General features: G+C 44.2%; 2 protein-coding genes across 2 annotated transcripts in view; one reads left to right on the top strand and one right to left on the bottom strand.

Annotated features, from left to right (window-relative positions):
• ITPKA (inositol-trisphosphate 3-kinase A) overlaps positions 1-519 on the top strand; it is a 54,446-nt gene extending 53,927 nt beyond the window's left edge. Inside the window, exon 8 of the transcript XR_012655804.1 lies at positions 29-519. The gene's annotated coding sequence lies outside the window, so the exon portion shown is untranslated. The remainder of the gene's footprint in view (positions 1-28) is intronic.
• A 3,934-nt stretch (positions 520-4,453) lies between these two features.
• The window catches only part of LTK (leukocyte receptor tyrosine kinase), a 172,384-nt gene continuing 157,839 nt past the window's right edge, over positions 4,454-18,998 (bottom strand). Inside the window, exons 25-29 of the mRNA XM_032793883.2 lie at positions 13,243-13,335; positions 11,897-11,998; positions 9,668-9,802; positions 8,716-8,806; positions 4,454-7,951 (exon numbers count right to left, since the gene is read on the bottom strand). Of these exons, the coding sequence (XP_032649774.1) occupies positions 7,181-7,951; positions 8,716-8,806; positions 9,668-9,802; positions 11,897-11,998; positions 13,243-13,335 (1,192 nt within the window). The 3' untranslated portion in view covers positions 4,454-7,180. The remainder of the gene's footprint in view (positions 7,952-8,715; positions 8,807-9,667; positions 9,803-11,896; positions 11,999-13,242; positions 13,336-18,998) is intronic.

Here is an 18,998-nt window from a genome sequence, read left to right as displayed (position 1 = left end):
GTGTGATTTCTTTTTCTCTCCTCCACAGAGAAATCCTGCAGGAGATTATTTCTCCAACTGTTTCTGTTGGACTTCTTTGAAGTTCCTGTAAGGAAATGTTTGGTAGTTGTGCTGATGGATGGGTAAATGTTTTGTATTGGCTTTGCAGGGCAAAAGCACACTACAGCTTGCATTTTGTTGTCATTGTTGCTCTTTAAATATTCTAAGAACGGTGTTTGATGTGGGAATTCTAAGAGTGCATCCCATTACTGAAGACTTATTTGATATAATAGGACTTGAGCCCTGAAGTTTAGAAGAAAAACCAGAACAAATACTTCCTTAACTGGTCACATCATGTGCTGTCATTTTGAATTTACTTCTACTCAAACTGAGCTCAGTCTAGAAAACGTTCCGTCTCTTGCAATGGAAGTCTTCTTGGGAGGAACTGGGAAGTGTGTGACAAAGGAATCCTACTGTCTCCCAAGGGAAGGTCTTGTCTGTCAATAGTTTCCCCCAATGAATGATTTCTATCACCTTCTGGAAGGGTAGGGTGGAAATATTGGAAATGGCATCTTCCAAGAATCCTGCTGTTTTGGAATGAGCATAAGGGGTGGGAGTGGAAGCACTGAGTTTGCTGCTGTTTCTGTAGACCCTGGTGGCACATGGTGCACATCACTTCTAGTATACCTTGTTTTCACTGGGGAAGCCCAAGGAATTGCAAATAGAGGAAAGAGTGCAGTGAAATTCTGCACGGTGGGAAACCAGCACAGCTTTGTACTTCCAGGGAGGCTACCGTAGTCATTAGTCAGCTCTTGCCACCACAAAACAGGAGCACAGCCAAACTCCACTGCAAGTGGGAACAGCAATTCAGGATATCCTGGTGACTGTCCCCAGTGGACTAGCTGAGGTTGGCTCAAGATCATGCCTGTTGCTCCACTAGCTCCTGGAGGCTGGGCTCCTGGCTGTCTTAAGTTACACACTGATAAGACGCTCATGGATGATGAGGGAGGAGATCCTGCCCTGCTCAGGGCCAAGGAGCCCAGGGCCAGATTTTAAAAAGCATGTAGGCACCTGAAGATGTAGCTAGGCACCCAGTGGGACTTCCAAAAGCACACAGGTGCCTGAGTCAGATTGGTCTTAGGCATCCTTCCTGCCTATCAGTGTCTTTAGGTGCTTAGGTACTTTTACAAATCTGCCCCCAAGTCATGTGGAATACAAAGGCCCATTTGAACTGGATCCCTTTGCCTATCAGAGAGAGACTGGATCTATCGCTATTCCCACACTGAACTTAATGGCTTCCACAGGGATATAGGTACTGGCCCATGAAAATCTCTGCTTCAGTGTCCTAAAACCCAATGATTCACAGCAGCTGAGATGCTCTCCACACTCAGAGCAGCTGATAACTCCAGCAGGGAACCTATACTAGGTGCTACCAGAGGAAGAACAGTGCTCTGTCCTTTCAACCATCTGGCTCTGGGCTGGCAATTTTTCACAGAGATCTAGCTCTCTCCCCTGTATCCAGATGGTGTTGGCTTTAACACAGAGGAAACTAAATAGACACTGTTAGCATCTCTTTATTTTTGTATTGCAAATATAGAAGTATACATTTATCTGGCTTGAAATTGCATAGAAGCAGAATTGGTATCTACTTATTTACAGTGACCCAAAGAGTAGGTCCGCGCAGTGTTGCCATAAGCCGTGGTAACAGCAAATCAAAAGCAATTCAGTTAAATAAAGAAGTGGGACAAGGCTCTATGGTCTCAACCGATATGTCTACACTGCGATTAAACAGTGTGGCCTGGGTCGGCTGCAGGCCCATGTTTGGGCCTCGAGCTGGAGACCCACCCACCTTGCAAGGTCCCAGAGCTCTGGCTCCAGCCTGAGCATCTATACTGCAATTTTATAGTCCCAGAGACTGAGCCCCAAGTCAGCTGACACAGGCCAGCTGTGGGCATTTAATTGCAGTGTAGAGATACCCAATGGTATTGTCCCTCATAGGGATGGGATTTGTGTTTTTTCTAAATTAGGGTAGGAAGGGTAAACAGGCTGGGATGAGAGAGGAAGACCAGGTTCACAGGGCAAACCCTTGCTACTATACCTATGGCAGTTAGGGCTGTGACTGACATAGCTTTGCTGGCAAAAATGCTTAGTGTAGAAGCAGTTATATTAATATATCTGCCATTTTGTGTGTGTGTCTATCTATCTATAATGGCAAAAGCTGCATCCATACAAGGAGTACACTCCTAGTATAGTATAGCTACACCAGCAAAGCGCTCCTGGTGTAGACCTGGCCCAAGATGGAAGACCAGAGAGAATGAAACCAACCTTAGGAAAGAGTTATGATAGCAGGGCTGGGGAGGGCATTTTCAGTCAATGGTATTTTAAACTGTGTCTATTTAGTTTAAAGCTTATTTAAAAGTGAGTGTCAGAAGAAGATACAAACTAGCTGGGGAAGGAGCATAGGGACTCGAGGGAAGTGGATATAAAAGGTATTGTGAGAGGGAAGCAGACAAAGGTAGAAAGATAATTCCAAAAAAAAGAGACCAGTTATACTCCTGATTCATTTGGTTTCTCTGTGTTTCAGTTTAGAGAGGAAACTGTAACATAAGGGGGTTGTAAAAAGCAACATAAATCATCAATCAAAGCAAATAGGTGTAAGATTAAAACCTCATAAGCAAAAAAGCAGGGCCTGATTTCAAGACAGTATTAAACACTCACAGTGTGAAGCCGTCTTAATCACTAGCCTGGGGTGGGGGGAAAGCTATAAATTACCTCCTCCAGACCACAACTGTACTGCTAGTGTAATGTCTCCTTTGTGCCTGCCACATAACTCAAAGGACATCTTTACTGCCCTGATGTCTTCAGACATCATCTGACTCTCAGGCAATGGAAAGTTGCCCATTAACTTCAAGGAGGGATGAGTAGGGCCTTAAGACTATGCCAGAAAAGAGTATTTATATACACCTGTCTACTTAAAAAAATACTTTGGTCATTTACACTAAGATATTAAAGCGCAAAGCTAAATGCAAAGATTAAAAGACCCATCAAGCTGAGCAGGGTTTTTATACAACATTCCCATGGCACCAGTGTTTGAAGACTGTGTGGAAGGGTCCCATTTTTAAAGCACTTCCTCTGATAGAACCAAATCCTTTGGGGCTTTAGCTACCATGCTAACCTAGCCCGATGCTGACAACGTTGGTTCGTTCGTTTGCTATTGACTGAAAGTGTCTTAATAAATAAAAGCAATTAAAAATCTGTTACCTGTAATCCTTTAATTTGGGCATTCTGAGTGTATGAGTTATCAGGCTCAAGCTCCTCCCAGCATGTTAGGCCCTCAAGACTGTGGCATGTGCTATTGGTATGGTTAATTGTGCTTAGAGTAATAAGATTTTAGATTGGACATGCAATGTCATGAGGGGAGTTATTAACAGCTCTCCTCTAGTGTACATAATATTAGTGGGTGGGATTTTCCAAGGCAGCTAAGCGAGTTAGGCCCATTGAAATTCAATAGGACTGGTGCGCTTAACCTGGATGCTTTTGAACTGCCCCCCCCTCCCTTATTGTGGGTAACTTCCATCCGTGCAGTTCCATGTTCTATCCTGCTCCAGCTAGAATCAACTATGTGTAAGTAGGCGGCTTTTATGTAAGGGTGAGGGAGGAGAGGTTGGTTCTGTTCCTAGAAGGACTTGATGTTGTTACATTTAGACAATGGTACCTAGATGCTGTGGTGAGGGGGACCTGAGAAACACTGATGGTGATAGTGTCCCATTCTTAGTCTTAGCCCACCTCACTTCCTAACCTGTTGTTAATCGTTATTTCGCTTTCTAAATTTGGGAATCAATGCAGTACATCCGAAAGGGGGTGGGGGGGGAAGGGGAATGGCACTGGCGTGAACTAGCCACAGTGCACACAGGCACTCCACAGCATTCTTGGCTCATTTCTGAGCCTCGCTGTCACATCATTAAAAGGCATTAATTTTGGAGGATTGTGGGGTGGAGGTGGAGGTGGAATGTGCGTACGTCTCCTGCAGCCATCTCCAATGCGGAATGAAGCAGAACTGTCTAGTCCATAGTCAGTTTTGCAGTCTCGTACCTAGGCAGTTTGGTACTAGGAAAAGGTCCAGCAAGGGAAGACAGTATGTTATTTCCCACCCCACTCACTCACCCCCCTGGCTCTGTTTTCTATACGCCACCTTCTCCTTGGATATGTACCACCAATCCCACCAGAATAATGGAGGTCGGTGCAATCTGAAAGTGGGTAGGCATAGCTGGCCCATGAAAGTGTGATGAGAACCAGCAAGTAAATATCTGAATCACACCAGCATGGGCAAATGCCTTCCCTGCGCAACCTCCACTGCAGTTGACTTAAAGCTTAAGAAACTGCACTGCAATAGGTCTTGATCCCTCCCAATTGTGAGAAACATAAAGCAGCAGCAGAGAGTGAGTCACTACTATGGTGCCAACAGTTTAAGAACTTTTGATAGTGTATCTCTGTGGAAACGGGCAGTCATGAGTGAGCCATGGGAGTAAGAGTGTCACCTGAACTAGGACAGAGTTGAATGCAGGGCAGAGGCATGCTACTGAGCAGAGGTGGGACAGGGGGAATCAAGGCTTATAGGTTCAGGCCAGTTGTGACAGAGGGGTAATTGCTCCTTGTTGGCATACACCAGGGCTGGCCATGTAGAGCTGGAAGCAAGGCAGAAAACATGGTTAGCCTCTGGGAGGAGGAAGAATTGCTCACCAGTGTCTCTGCTAGTCAGTTAAGGATCTGCACTGAGGAGATTCCAGGATAGACACTGTCCATTGCTCCCCACCTGGAAGGGTGGTAGCCAGGAAGCAGGGCCTCAGAGCTGGGAGTGGAAAGTGGATAAATGACAGGGTGCATAGAGCTCTGAGAGGAAGACCACAGCAGAATTGGGCAAGGGAGGAAAAAGTTCCTCTTAAAAGCAATAATAGTTATTAAATCATTTCATTTCTGCTCCATTCCTCCTGGAACAATCCCTCACATCTGGGAGCTACTTGTATCCTTACATCCATTTACCTCACACCAAGGATCATAATGAGGTATTATTTTTGGCCATCAAGATCTATAATTCCATTACATTGATTTTGGTTTTCTCAATGCAAGCTCCATTGGTAGAAGTGGACCTATCACCACCAAAGGGGCTGAGAACTGATGATGTTTGAAACTATCCATTCTACAGCCAGTGGTTCGGAAAAGTAGAGGAAGCTATGAGCCAAACTGTAAGTCACTGACTGCCCCTAACCCTGAGTTGGAGACACCCGGCACTTCTTGCTGGTGTGAAATGGAATGCAACCACTTCAGCTGTATGCCTCTCCGCACCACACATGAATTGTTGTTGCAGAGGAAATGGAATCTGTGCTTACAGTTAATCATCTCCTTCGAGGAGACTGTTTGTTATGCCAAATTGCGTACACAGACTATACGCCTATGCGGGGTGTGAAGTTATCCTGACCACTATGAATGCAGCAGCAACTCTTCACTCAAGAAACAGATGAGGTGTAAGGCAGAGATCTCGGTGTATTCACACTTTGGTTTCCTGTCTGAAGGGAACAGCTTCTTTATGAAACATGTATGTATCCTTGGGGCTCTCCTTTCACACTAAACATAAAGATAATGATTGAAGCAGCTGCACTTCAGACAGACTCTACAGATCAGTAAAGTTTTGGGGCACCCTTTCCATCCTCCCTGCATACAGCTAACCCTCCCCTGTTACCTGAACGTTGGCAGCTGGGAATTCAGAAATGGCACCAGGGCAAAGCACTTCTGAGAGGTTTTGGGGGCATATAACCAATGCTGGCTTTACCTTTTCAGTTTCTTTGTTTGGTAGGCTCTAACCAGTAAATGTCAGATTACCTGTAAACTACAGTAGGAAGCCTTTCTTCCAGAACAGGGACCTGCGCTCTTAACCGACAGGGCTGCACTATTAAGAGGTCAAGAAGAAACTATATTCTGCTGTAAGGACTTCCCACAAGGAGAGACAGGTGCATAAAACCAAGCTGTTGTTTGGACTTCCAAGGTGGCTGAAGTAACCAATCCTGCTTTATGAAAAGGCATTTTAAGATTTATGTTCAGATAAAACACTTCTTGGTAGTTTCCCTTCAAGACGCACTCCTCGTCTCAGTGAAGTCCACCTCAGAGGAGTTCTATATTATGTATTTAAAATAAACAACATCAAGAGCCCAGCATTCTACAGTAATGAGCCTAAATCTTCAGTTTATAGCAGTGGTGCCACTGTAATAAGGGCTATTACTGCTGAATACTAGAGTCCTTTTAAAAATAAAGTTCATCCCAGGTAAAGTCCATTTAAAGAAAGGAAAAGTCCAGTTCTCACAACGTAGTGTAGTTGGACATTGATTAGAACATTCCCCCAAACCTCCAGGGTCAGGAACTGTGAGGTAAGTTAGCCCCTGAGGTAAGAAGCAAGTTTTCTTCACCAGTCAAAGGGATGCAATCAACTCCATTACTTATTTTTTAAAATACATAATTTGTTTTCTCTTCATGTTTTTAAAAACATGCTCTGAGGAGCCTGAAGTAATATTTTCCCCTCCCACTTCTTCTGTTTTTTCTCAGTTGCAGCATTGATTTCAATTTAATGTTCCTCTGGTATTTCTGCCGATAAAGCAAGTGCAAACATGGCTGTATTTGGTTACTTCCCTGTCAGGGCACCAGCATGATTGGAATGTGCAAAGCTCTGGAGAACACAATGGCCTTTATAAGTTTGCTGCTGCTGCCACAGCACATGATTTTTGGTATGTTAGATCAAAAGAGTGGTTATGTTGTTTGTCATTTCCAGCCAACTGTAACAATTGGATGGTAGGTTTGTTTTGTTTTTTCTTTCACCTGAGCAGATTGAGAGTGATTCCTTTCATGAACCACTGGACTCTGAGTCAGTGCAGCAATGCCATTGTTAGTTATATCCTGAAATCAGTGGCATTGGTTCAATAGGAGGGAACACTCTTGATGGAATGAAGTAGCAAATGCAATTTTCCTCATTAGATTGAGAATCCAGTGTGTCGGAGGATGCAGCAGAACACTTCTGATGTTACAATGTTACCCATCTGAAAGGATCTGAAAGTTGAATGGAGGAAATAAGAGACCAAAGAGGAAGTTCCAGTTTGCCCTTTCAGATATATACACTCCCAGTGTGAGGTCCTGACCTTTGGAGGAACATTTCCTGTTATACTGGTGTAACACTCAGGTCATCTGACAAGGAGAGGCCAGAGTCCCTCTCTCTTGCTGTTTTCTCTGGCTTACAAAAAGGCTTCCCATCCCTGTGCAGACTGGTGCTCCTCAGCACCCCTGCTCTACCCACTGCCAAAGCCGAAGGCCGATCAGTGACATAGTAGAGATCATCATATGCATAATTCACATTGCCGCAGGGGAAAGTCTGTAGCTTCACCAGTTCTATCCCACCGATATTCCTTTGAGGACAGTGGCTTCTGCTTGGAGAGGCTGGAGATGCCCGAGAACTAGGGGAGGAGCTGCAGTTCCCATCAAAACCTGAATCTTCTCGCTCTGTGGCTGCTTTGAGCTTAGCGTTGGGACAGGAGTGACAGATATTTTCCATCACCCAGGATCCATAGGTTGGGTTCCAAAGGTTTTTGGTTTTGTGTGGTCTGTGTGCCGGCTGACTGCTTGATTCCAGCCTCTGGTTTGAGGTCTGTTGGAACCATGACCCACTGCTGGAATCAGTGAGGCATGGTAGGCTGGGACCTCTGCCAGTCCAATTGCCAAGGTTCTCCACCAGCAGCTCCTGTAGACATTGTCCAGCTTTATGCCCTGCATGATGGGTTTCTAATGTTATGGGAGCCAGCTGAGGTGTGAGTGATGGGTTCACCAGGAAAGGGACCATCCCACTGGAACTATTTGGGCACATCACAGAGCTCCCCTCATCCTCTGATGCTGGTCCACACTCAATGGGCAGCTCTGTGTTGATCACATCAGGGTCCTGAAACAAAGGATTCAGTAATCACATTTTACATTCTGAGCAGGTCCAGTTGTGACTTTTCCACACACTTTTTCAGGGAAGTGTTCAGAAAAGTGAGGAGATGATAGCAGTAGTTAGCGCCAGCAATGTGTAGTGCAGCCATGCATTGTGCAAGCTGCCAGGCACCATTCTGATGGTGCACTTCACTTATGATTTGCGAACACATTTCATTTTAGGGCTTCTTTTGAACACAGGCTGCCATTTTGTGATGCCTTATTGATATTAATGAATAGGCAGAGATCATCAACATCTAATAATTTCCTCTGGCATCTTAAACTAGGCTTGGATCCAGGTCTCCAGCAGCAAAAGGCTAGCAGCTTATCAACCCCGTGCCCTCTCACCCCCCTCTTCCATGCCAGTTCAGCTGTGACTTTCAAGGAAGTTTGAAAAAACTTGTTGAAGAGTGAAGTAAGGGCCTTAGAAATTGTGATGGGCTCTGGAAATCTTTCTATCGCAAAATCAAAGACTCTTCACTACTGAATGAGCTGGGAGGTGGAAGCAGACACTTTTCATAGGAAGGGATTGTATGCATGCTGGTGGAGTGGAGGTAGGTGAGATGAGATAGATGTACAGAAGCACAAATGAAAATACTAGCTGAAGTATACGCCAAGCACAAAGGGAATTGGGAAAGTAATTAGCCAATCAGAGCAATCCATTCCCTCTGTTTTGGGTAATGATGTTTGTATCATAGGATGATCTGGTGCCATAAACAAGTAAAAACTTACCTGTGTGCAGTACTTGATTCTTTCCAGAATGGTGGAGAAATTGGGCCGGTACTCTGGACTGTGCTGCCAACATTGTGTCATGATCCGGTAACTTGAGACATAAATACATATTTATGCCAATTAATAATAGATAATGATAAATCAAAACCACAAATCAATATGGATTCATTTTTCAGGTCTGTCTCTGGGCCCAGTTCTCAGGTCCAGAAGAACTGAACTCAGCACAGGACCCAAGGGCCAGGACAAAATTGGCCCTGTGTCATTTTCATGTTCCCTGATCCTGGGGCCATGGGGGGAAGGGAAGGTGCAATTACGCAGTGCAGCTCTAATTTGTGCCCAGCTGTCAATAGTTCCAAGGGGATTTTCTGGCAAATGGAGAATTTCTGGAGAGCACCTGTGCATGCTTCAGTCTTGCTTTCTGTGCTCCGGCCACACACCTGATATGCTTCCTAAGGCAGGTGAGTATTCACCACATTGAGGAAATCTGCTGGTAGTTGGTGGCAAAGAGGGCCTGTACAAGACCCCAGAACTGGAGACTGTATTTTTAATTGTATGGAAATTTATTGATGATGAAAGTTGCCAGGTTACCAGCCCTAGACATTGAAGTCATCGTTTTATTCACAGAACAAGTATAACATGGAAATAGCAATATAACCTTCCTCGCTTTGCCCTGCTTATGTGCCTCAATCAGGTTTTGGAAGAACCCTCTGGTATGAGATAAGTGTGTAACTGACTCTCCCATTCCCATTGAACCCTGGGACTCTCTGCTGAGACTGCTAAATGGGTATCAATTAATGGTGTTCTTAACTGAAACTTGTGTTAACCTTTGAGGAAAACCTAGGGTAAATAGTTGTTTCGTTTTGGGTGTAGAGAGGGTGGCAGCCATCTTTGATTAGCCAGTCTGAATGTTTACTAGCCTTTGACTTATATCTAAGGGTGAGGAGATACTCACACAGGCCCTGGGCAGTTCTTTGGTGGATCCATTCTTCCTCCACTAGTGACAAATTCCAGCACCTCCTGGTTGGTTTTGCAAGGATAGGGCATATAGCCTAATGAGAAGATCTCCCACAGCAACACACCAAAGGACCTGCCACAGAAACCAGCCAACAATGCCCCTTAGGCTTTGATTCGTACTCTATTGGCTTTAGAATTTGGTGTAAAAGGTCTTCAGACAATACTATCTTGGTGCAGCATCCTAAAGCTCCAGATTAATCATACCGATGGAAAATCAGTGTGACTAAAACAAGGGTTTGTCTATACTGAAAAGATAATTTGGATGAAGTTGGGGTGTGAAGTTAAAGCACAATAGCTATTCCGGAATAACTCCATGTGTAGACAAACCCTTAGAACCAATCTGGATTGTCACTCAAACCTAATTTGTGAGGTTCCAAAATGTCAGAATAACTCCTTTTAAAGTGGTGTTTCTCTCTGCACTACCTGGCTCTTGAAGTGGAAATACCAAAGCACCATTAAGGTGGCATATCTGGCTTGACTAGCAACATAAAAGTATCAGACATTGCATGAGAGTTCCACTTTCTGTAGACTCAAAATGTTTTCATAGGTGTCCAAACACTTGAATGTTCATAATGCAAGAACAAGGAGACAGCCAATGAAACTGAAAGGTCAAACATTTAAAATTGATCACAGGGAGCTCTTTTTTGCACAACACATTTAACCTAGCAAACTCCCTGTCACAAGATATCACTGAGACCAAGGGTGAAATGCTGGCTCCAATGAAGTCAATATGAGTTTTGCCACTGACTTCAGTCGTACCAGAATTTCACCAACCCTTGTCTGATGGGAGCTAGGAAGAAACCTAAAGGTAGGTTATCTGTAATTGCCCAGTACAGGGATTGTCACTCTTTCCTTTGAAATATCTGGTGCTGGCCACTGACTGGTCTGCTCTGATATGACAGATAATCTATTCCTAATCTTTTGAAGGTCCAGGCATTGCTAATTAAATACATTGGCAGGGAACTGGATCAGTGTGGCATTGGAAGCAATGTGGCAGCATCGCTTTAAGAGGATACTGCACTGATAGACACAGTTCTTGATAAACTGAACACCTTCCATTTTCTAGTGTGTTTTCACAAATGCTCTACTGATGGAGGTACTTATTTAAAACAGAAAAAGTTTATCTGAAAGGCACTTATATAAATACCATTCCCTCAGCTGCTAGCTAGAACTTCCACGTAAGTCTACTGTCATTTTATATTTCAGTGTCTCAGCAATCCAGTGTGATTATGGAGATAGTAGCAACTAAGAAGTCTTTCAGCTATGGATGCTGAGTGACAGATGCTGAGGGTTGACAAGTTAGAACTGTCTGACAGTGATGTTATTGAAAATCAGGCTCCTGCTTGTTTGGATTTTAAAACTGCTTTAATATCAGGCATTTAAACAGCCCTTCCTCTCTGCATTTTGCTGCCACATACTGCAAATGTGCAGTCCTGCAGCCAGCTTTTGCAACCCGGACATGCTGCACCACTAGTACCTTAGCATAGTGTTAGGGCACTGCAAGGCTGACAGAGATGCTGTCAACAAGCTCCTCCTTTCCACAGGCTGCAGCCCCTGGCAGTGGAAAGCCCTGTTGGAGTCAGGGGTTCAGTGGTGCAAACCTGCTATAAGACCTGGTCTGCTAGATGGCCCAGAACCATCTGGAGCAATCCATAAAGTAGGTAAGGCTGGGTGAAGGCATAAAGTCGGCAAGGCAGAGATGAAGCAGGGTCGGCATACATGGGAAATACAGTGATTAAGCATATCTTCCAGGCTGATTCTGCCAGTGCGGTCCCTGCCAGGTAAAGAGCAGCAGCATCTTCCCTCAGCAGTGAACTCTGCTTCTGGGACAGCTGTCCTCCGGGCTGTAAATTGTAGCCATTCATAGCATAAGGTGAAGGGCTGCATACCCAAAGGAGTGTGTGTGTGTATTTTTATGTATTCTATTTATGTTGGGCCAGATTCTTAAATTCTCACTCAGGGCTCATTTAGTCAAAAAACTAATTTAAGTCAAAGTGAAGATTTCTTGATTTCTCCTGTTAGGACTTTGGGCAACTTTGACATGTTTAAAGCTTTTATTGATGAGAAGACCTCAATTCCTGATGACCAGCTGACGTCTCCACACATGCATTGAACTCCCTAAACCCCGCCCCTGGCTTGCAGAGGGTGAGTAAAAGGTAATCATCACCAGGTATCAGTCTTGGAGGTGAAGATCCCCTCTAGGAAAGCCTCTGGTGGCATCCACTTGACAGGCAGCATGGCTCTCCCTCCTTTGCGATAGTAGCTGGCTCTGGGAAGATGAAATGCAAGGAGAATTAAGGGCTTAGAATCAAACTCCATGGGGCTGAAATGGGTCAGATGAATAATGAGTCTTTCCCACTCCACCCCAATTGGGGGCAGAATAAACCTAGACAATTCTGTGTGAGAACTGATAAGCAAGAACTTTGTAACCCTCAGAATTGATAAAAGAGACAAAATGAATTATTTAAAGATGATTCCTGGGCAAAACAGGGTCGTTGCACAAGTTCAAGAAGCTTGGCTTCTGGTTCAGTGATGGAAGAGGCTAACAACTGAACCAGGGCCTCCTGAAGAACGTGATGCCTTGAAGAATTCACTTATTTTTGGACAGATGAATGCTTGGCTCTGTGTCCTGTTTTCCCATCACTGAAACTCCACCACAGAGACTGGTTCCCAAATGATTCCCTGGCCTGGTTTTCCTGTTGCCTGCACTTCGTGTGGTCACCTGCACTGGTGCACACTGAATGGGAAGCAGGTCTCAAGTGCAGCTATTTTGAGCTGGGGTGGATTTTACACCCACTTTGTGCAGGTGCAATGACTGTCCAAGGTAGGGTGACCAGATGTCCCGATTTTATAGGGACAGTCCTGATTTTTGGATCTTTTTCTTATATAGGCTCCTATTACCCCCCCCCCAATCCTGATTTTTCACACTTGCTGTCTGGCCACCCTAGTCCAAGATGCAGGGCAACAGTGCAGTGTTTATTTCAGACACCTTGTGTTTATCACTAGATTTTTTAAAACTTAAGTGCACTGAATGCCAATGAGCTGGAATTGGTGAATGCATTTGTGCATGCTAGTCTGGACACCAGAAACATTAGTGGTGTGCCCCAAGGCTCTGCCTGGAACAAACCTACATGGAATGTCCAGATTAGCATGTGCAAATGTGTTCGCTCAGTGACTTTCAACCTCTTTTCAGTTGCGGACCCCTAAACATTTCGAATGAAGCTGTGGACCCCTTTGGAAATCTTAGACATAGGGTGCAGAAGCCCAGGGGTCCACAGGCCACAGGTTGAAAACCACTGTGTTAGCTAACTTAACTGACAAGCAATTAACTGGAGAAAATATTCTAGTGTAGACAACTCCCCTAGAGATAATGGCTGGCTCCATTGGGGTGATTCTAACTTAGCTGTCATGGGACAGCTCATATTTTTCAGACATACATGTGATCCCTCCACACTCTGGAGATGTCATTTCAGTTACTTTTCTCCAAGCAAATTGAACACTCTTGCCCCTTACCTGTATATATCTCGGGCCATTCCAAAATCACCAATTTTGGCTACTCGTCCTGTCCCAGTGCAGGTCAGCAGGCAGTTCCTTGCAGCTATGTCCCTTAAAAGAGAAATGGAGTTATGAATTATAATACTTTACGAAATGGTTACCAGGATAACTGCACTTCTGACACACATTGGTCTCTCCAGGTGCCACCCCCACTTTAGGTGTCAGGCCTCATGCTTATTTAGGGTGGAAACATGCATTTCTCTCATTCTCAGGCCAGGTGGCAGTCCTCTGTATCAGCAGTGATCAATGCAGCAGATCTGCCTTGGGCTCAGACCTTGCAGTACTATTTCCTTGGGGACCAGGTGTTGGAACTAGGGGTGCTGCGGCACTCCTTGGCTTGAAGTGGTTTCCATCATATATAGGGTTTACAGTTTGGTTCAATGGTTCTCAGCACTCTTACTGTACCAATTGTTCCAGCCCCCCTGCCTGGGGACAATCTTCTTAGTGTATGTGCAACATGGCTCAGGTGGCATGTGACCAGGATTCATCACAGATATTGGTCTGCTGGTTGGATCATTAGTTTCCCCAGCTTGGGCCAGGTACTGACAGGGAGTGCAACGTGAACTCCGATCCATGCCCGCCCCTTGAGAATGACTGTGGTAATTAGTGACCAAGCAGCTTCCTTAAAGTAAAGTATCATTTATTTAGAACAAAAGGATTTCAGAAAAAAAAAATCCTAAAATTAATCAACCAGCCTAAACTGAAAAGCCTGCATTTCCCTAATGCTTACTGTCCCCTGGCTCTGAACAGCCCAATTTCATTAGACTCCCACTGTAAAGTCTGTCTGTGCCAGCCAGCTCAGTGGTTTGAACACTGACCTGCTCAAACCCAGGGTTGTGAGTTCAATCCTGGAGGGGGGCCATTTAGGGATCTGGGGTAAAAATATGTCTGGGGATTTGTCCTGCTTTGAGCAGGGAGTTGGACTAGATGACCTCCTGTGGTCCCTTCCAACCCTGAGATTCTATGATTGACTGGCTAGACCAGGGGTAGGCAACCTATGGCACGGGTGCTGAAGGCAGCACGCGAGCTGATTTTCAATGGCATTCACACTGCCTGGGTCCTGGCCACTGGTCCGGGGGGCTCTGCATTTTATTTAATTTTAAATGAAGCTTCTTAAACATTTTGAAAACCTTATTTACTTTACATACAACAATAGTTTAGTTATATATTATAGACTTATAGAAAGAGACCTTCTAAGAACGTTAAAATGTATTGGTGGCACACGAAACCTTAAATTAGAGTGAACGAATGAAGACTTGGCACACTACTTCTGAAAGGTTGCCGACCCCTAGGCTAGACAGTAGCTCACCAGTGAACCACACCATCTGCCCTGCAGAGAGGCTTTTCCTTTGATCTCTAATTCCCAGCCTGGCAAACAGTGTTTACAGTGTGTTGGAGATGCTAATAGCTGAAACCCATTGTCTTTCTAGTGTATACCTAGATGGTCTTCCCTGTTTGCTCTTCCCACAGACTTTAGTAAGTTAAATCAATATATTCACACAAGAAAGTCTTATAACACCAATGTAAGTTACACAGTTTCTCTCAGTAACTAGGTTGCATATCAATATTCTTAGATTCTTACATCACAGCTTATAGTACTCATAACATGATTACGTATCAGTTCCATTCCTGTTACACCTTACATATTTAGGTTTAAAAAAATATATAGGAGCCGATCTGGTGAGCCTTACATGAGTAACCCGTACTCCCACAAGTGACCACACTGAAAATTAATCCCTAGTAGGATTAGGCCTTCATTTATTAAAAATGATTTGTATGTTGTTATAATTCTTATTAATGGTAATTACTACATAGCACCTAAATGCAATTTTTCATCCAAAAATCTCAAAGCATTTTATGAGGGTAAGCACCATCTCCATTATATAAAGTGGGGAACTGAATCAGAGCTCACACAGAGAGTCAGTATTAGAGTTAGGCCAGAACCTAGTTCTGCTTTAACCATTTGCTAACATGGCCTCCTTTTCTCTTTGATTTTTTTTAAAGAAAGACTGTGACTCCTTCACTTTCTCCATAACTCTCAGTGGTGTCTTGTTTAATGCAAAATGCCATTTGACTGGTATTTCCCAGAAAGAGGTTTGTATTTTCTTGGGGCTGGATCTAGCAAATCATAACTCCTGCACTTAGGCTTATACCTGTCCTTAGTCATATTTGAATTAACAGTGTTGCATCGGAGAGTAACTTTGCAAGACTGGGCCTTTAATTTGTGACACAGGAAGGAGGTGAATGCATGAGTGAGGCTGGAGAGTTTGTGTTTGTTTTAAAGTACCATTGTGCTCTGAAAAGCACCTTGTTAAAAATAATGAAATGGGGTGGGGGGGGCATGTCTGTGTTTAATTGTATCTTGGTGATGGCCAGAAAAATGTGCGTACTTTGCAAGTAAAATCTTTCTTCTCACCGCCACCCTTGAAAACTCCGCCTGCATCTGAAAAACAAGCTGGGGTTTTCCTTTTTACCTCATCACCACAATAACAAAATTGTGTCAGGATAAATTATAACCTCAGTGACACTTGTGCAATCTCCCTGTCTACAGTGGCTTTAGATAGGTGTAACAGATTGAAGCTTAGTACATAATTATTTTATTGATGCTGTACACAAAGGAATAGGATCCATACTGTTCCCTTGTAGATGTTAAGCATATTTTAGTCAGTAAAATCAGCAGATAGGACTCTGACTACACACGGGGCAGATCTGCTGAGTGGGAAGGTGTCTTTTATACAGTCACTTTTCTGAGCAGAAGGGCACTTTAAGGCAAGTTCTGTTATTTGCCTGAAAAATGTGTGTGTGTCTATATCTAAAAAGCAGAAATAACTAACAGGGAAAATTCTGTATTACCTGAGAATTTTCATTCTAGAACCTTCTGTGTCAGATGGTCTTCACAATGGGGTGTTCCCCAATTCCAGGGTGACTGGAGGCAGACCAAATTTTGGCTCTGAGGCTGGGATTATGATGGCCCCTCCGAAAGAACTCTCCAGAAAGACAGCACCCAAAACTGAAAAATACTAACTGTATACAAGTACTATTCAACTCAAACTCTTTGCAGCAGAGCCTTGACATAAAATGTAAGGATTTCCCAGAGGAACACCTCTTCCCTTTCAAACTACTCAACAAGCAAGCAGCAGTCAGAATAAAACCTTAAATATAATGCAGTCCTCCAAGGGAGGGTCAGACTGTCTGACCTGGAGGGTCCTAGAATGAAAATTCATGGTAAGACAGAATTTCCCTTTTCTCAGTCCCCTTTGTGTCAGACAGCCTTCACAGTGGGCCATAGAAAGACACAAACCATCCCTAGGGCAGGAGCAAGGGAGGATTAATATTTACCCATGTAGAACTGAAAATGAACTTACGGGTTACAGGGGCTCCCTGCTCCAAAACACTCCTCTACCAAATGCCATCAGCACAGGTGGGAATGTCAAGTCTAGAGTGTTAGAGAAAAGGTGGCTGGAAGAGCCTGTAGTAGCCTTTCAGCCCTTCTCATAAGATACATGTAATTTCTCTGCCCACAAAATCGCTGCTCTTTTCACAGCGTGCATAGTAATGAGAGGAGCTGTACCTGAGGCTTTGAATTCCTTTGTTATAGAAATCTTTATTCCTCTGCTGGTGCTCTTCACATCTAACTTATGCATTTCTACATTCTTAGAGTGCTTGGTTTCATTCAAAAAGGCAACAATATCATTTCCTATTACATGAAGAAGACTGTGGTGACCTTGGAGATGGAGACCTGGGGAGTCCACAGAACTGCCATGTTTGGTGGAACGTGTAACTGAAGTATAACTGAGAGCATACCAAGCTCTGCAATCCCTTGGACAAGGAGGTGGTGAGTAGACAAGACAGTTTCAGTGAGAAGAGGAAGACAGCTACCAGCTGTGATGCTGACAAGTAGTTTTATGTGGACCTGTATATCCTACACACAGATCCAGATTATGACAGGATGTGTGTATTGCTAGAGGACTGATAAGAGGAGTGGTCCTCAGGAATCTGTTGTGTGACAGTGATAGGAGAGTCTCATGAATTTCTTACAGTGCAACATGCCTGACTCTGCTGTCTGACCTTTCCAAAGAGTGCTGCCTGGAGCCCGTGGTCAGACCATCTGGTAAAAACATTAGACTGTCTTTTGCTTCAGCTAACTTTGCCCTGATGTGCGTCCCTTGTAACACCGACATCTAAACCTCAAGTTACCCTCAAGACATCTTCTGTGAATGTCCTCTCAGATGCGATGAGGGTGTGTATCAGCTTCTCAGAATGAGTGATTACAGATCTTTCCTCACAGCTTCCCAGCTGATGAGCTAGGCAGATCTGGATATTGGTTCAGGATAGGTCCCCTTGAGCTATGTTTTGTGTATTAGTTGGGAGTTAGAGAAGGTTTGAGCTATATCTGAATCAGGTCTGAGAACAAAGACCTGAGAGTTTATGAGAAGAGGTTTATAATCACTGTGGCCTGTTCCTTCACAATCTTCATTATCTTTACTTTCAGTGGCTGAGGGAGGAAAGGTATAAAGTTGGCCTTTAAGCCCACTTCTGAGATAAGAGGTGTGACTTTACACCCCATATTCTTCATGGAAATATAGTTATGATACAAATGTGGTATAACTAAGATATAGTTTATGCAAGATGGCTCATGTAAGGTATCATTGGCAGGGGCGGCTCTATGTATTTTGCCGCCCCAAGCACGGCAGGCAGGTGGCTTTCGGCAGCACGCCTGCAGGAAGTCCACCGGTTCACCGGTCCCACCTGCTGCCGAATTGCTGCCAAAACCACAGGACTGGCGGACCTCCCGCAGGCATGCCGCCAAAGGCAGCCTCCCTCACAGCGACCGTCAGGCCGCTCCCTGCGGCTTGCCACCCCAGGCACGCACTTGGTGCGCTGGTGCCTGGAACCCCCCCTGATCATTGGAAAGGCTGTGATTTACTGAATATGTTTATCCAATTTGTATGCATGTATCATTTTTGTATCTGAAGCTGGGAATATTGACCATGTCTCTGTATTTCAAATGTGCTATGGTGGATGAGGCCAAACAATGTTAGTGGCTTATTGAAGAAATTCACACAAGCATAAGGATTACCCTTGGAACTGTGTGAATAGAAACCTCTCAGATATAGCTCTACACAATGTGAACTGTTTGACCCAGGTCAGATAGCTCTATACAGTGGGAACTGTTTGACCCAGGTCACAGCAAAAAAACTTTCCAGCAAGTGGGGGGAAGACATAAAAGAGAGACAATGACAACAGGAGGGGTCCTCACTCTCCCTACAACCACACAACTGAAAACACCTGAGGAACAAAGACTGAACTGTGAGAAGTGATGGTCCCAGGCTAAGATCTTTAGCCTGTGTATGAAAACCTGGGAAAGCCAAGGCAACCTGTGCCTTAAGAATCTGCCAGCCTGTTTATCACTCAGGGTGAGAATTTGCTAATTTGTATCCTATCTATCTAATGTGTCAAGCTTAGTTTGCGCATGCTGTTTCATTTGCTTAGTAATCTGCTTTGTTCTGTTTGCTATCCCTTGACCCACTTACAATCTGCCTTTTATAGTTAATAAAATTTGTTTTGTTTATTATTAAACCCAGTTTATGCAATTTCTAGCGGGGGGGGAAGAAGTCATGCACACCTCTCTTCACACTGAGGAAGAGGGAGAATTTTATGAACTTGAGCTGAACAGATATTTCTATACAATGCAAAACAGTAGTATTCTGGGT

Source organism: Chelonoidis abingdonii, chromosome 4 (genome assembly GCF_003597395.2).
Source record: "Chelonoidis abingdonii isolate Lonesome George chromosome 4, CheloAbing_2.0, whole genome shotgun sequence".
NCBI lineage: Eukaryota > Metazoa > Chordata > Testudines > Testudinidae > Chelonoidis > Chelonoidis abingdonii.
This window is presented reverse-complemented; position numbering and strand designations above follow the sequence as displayed.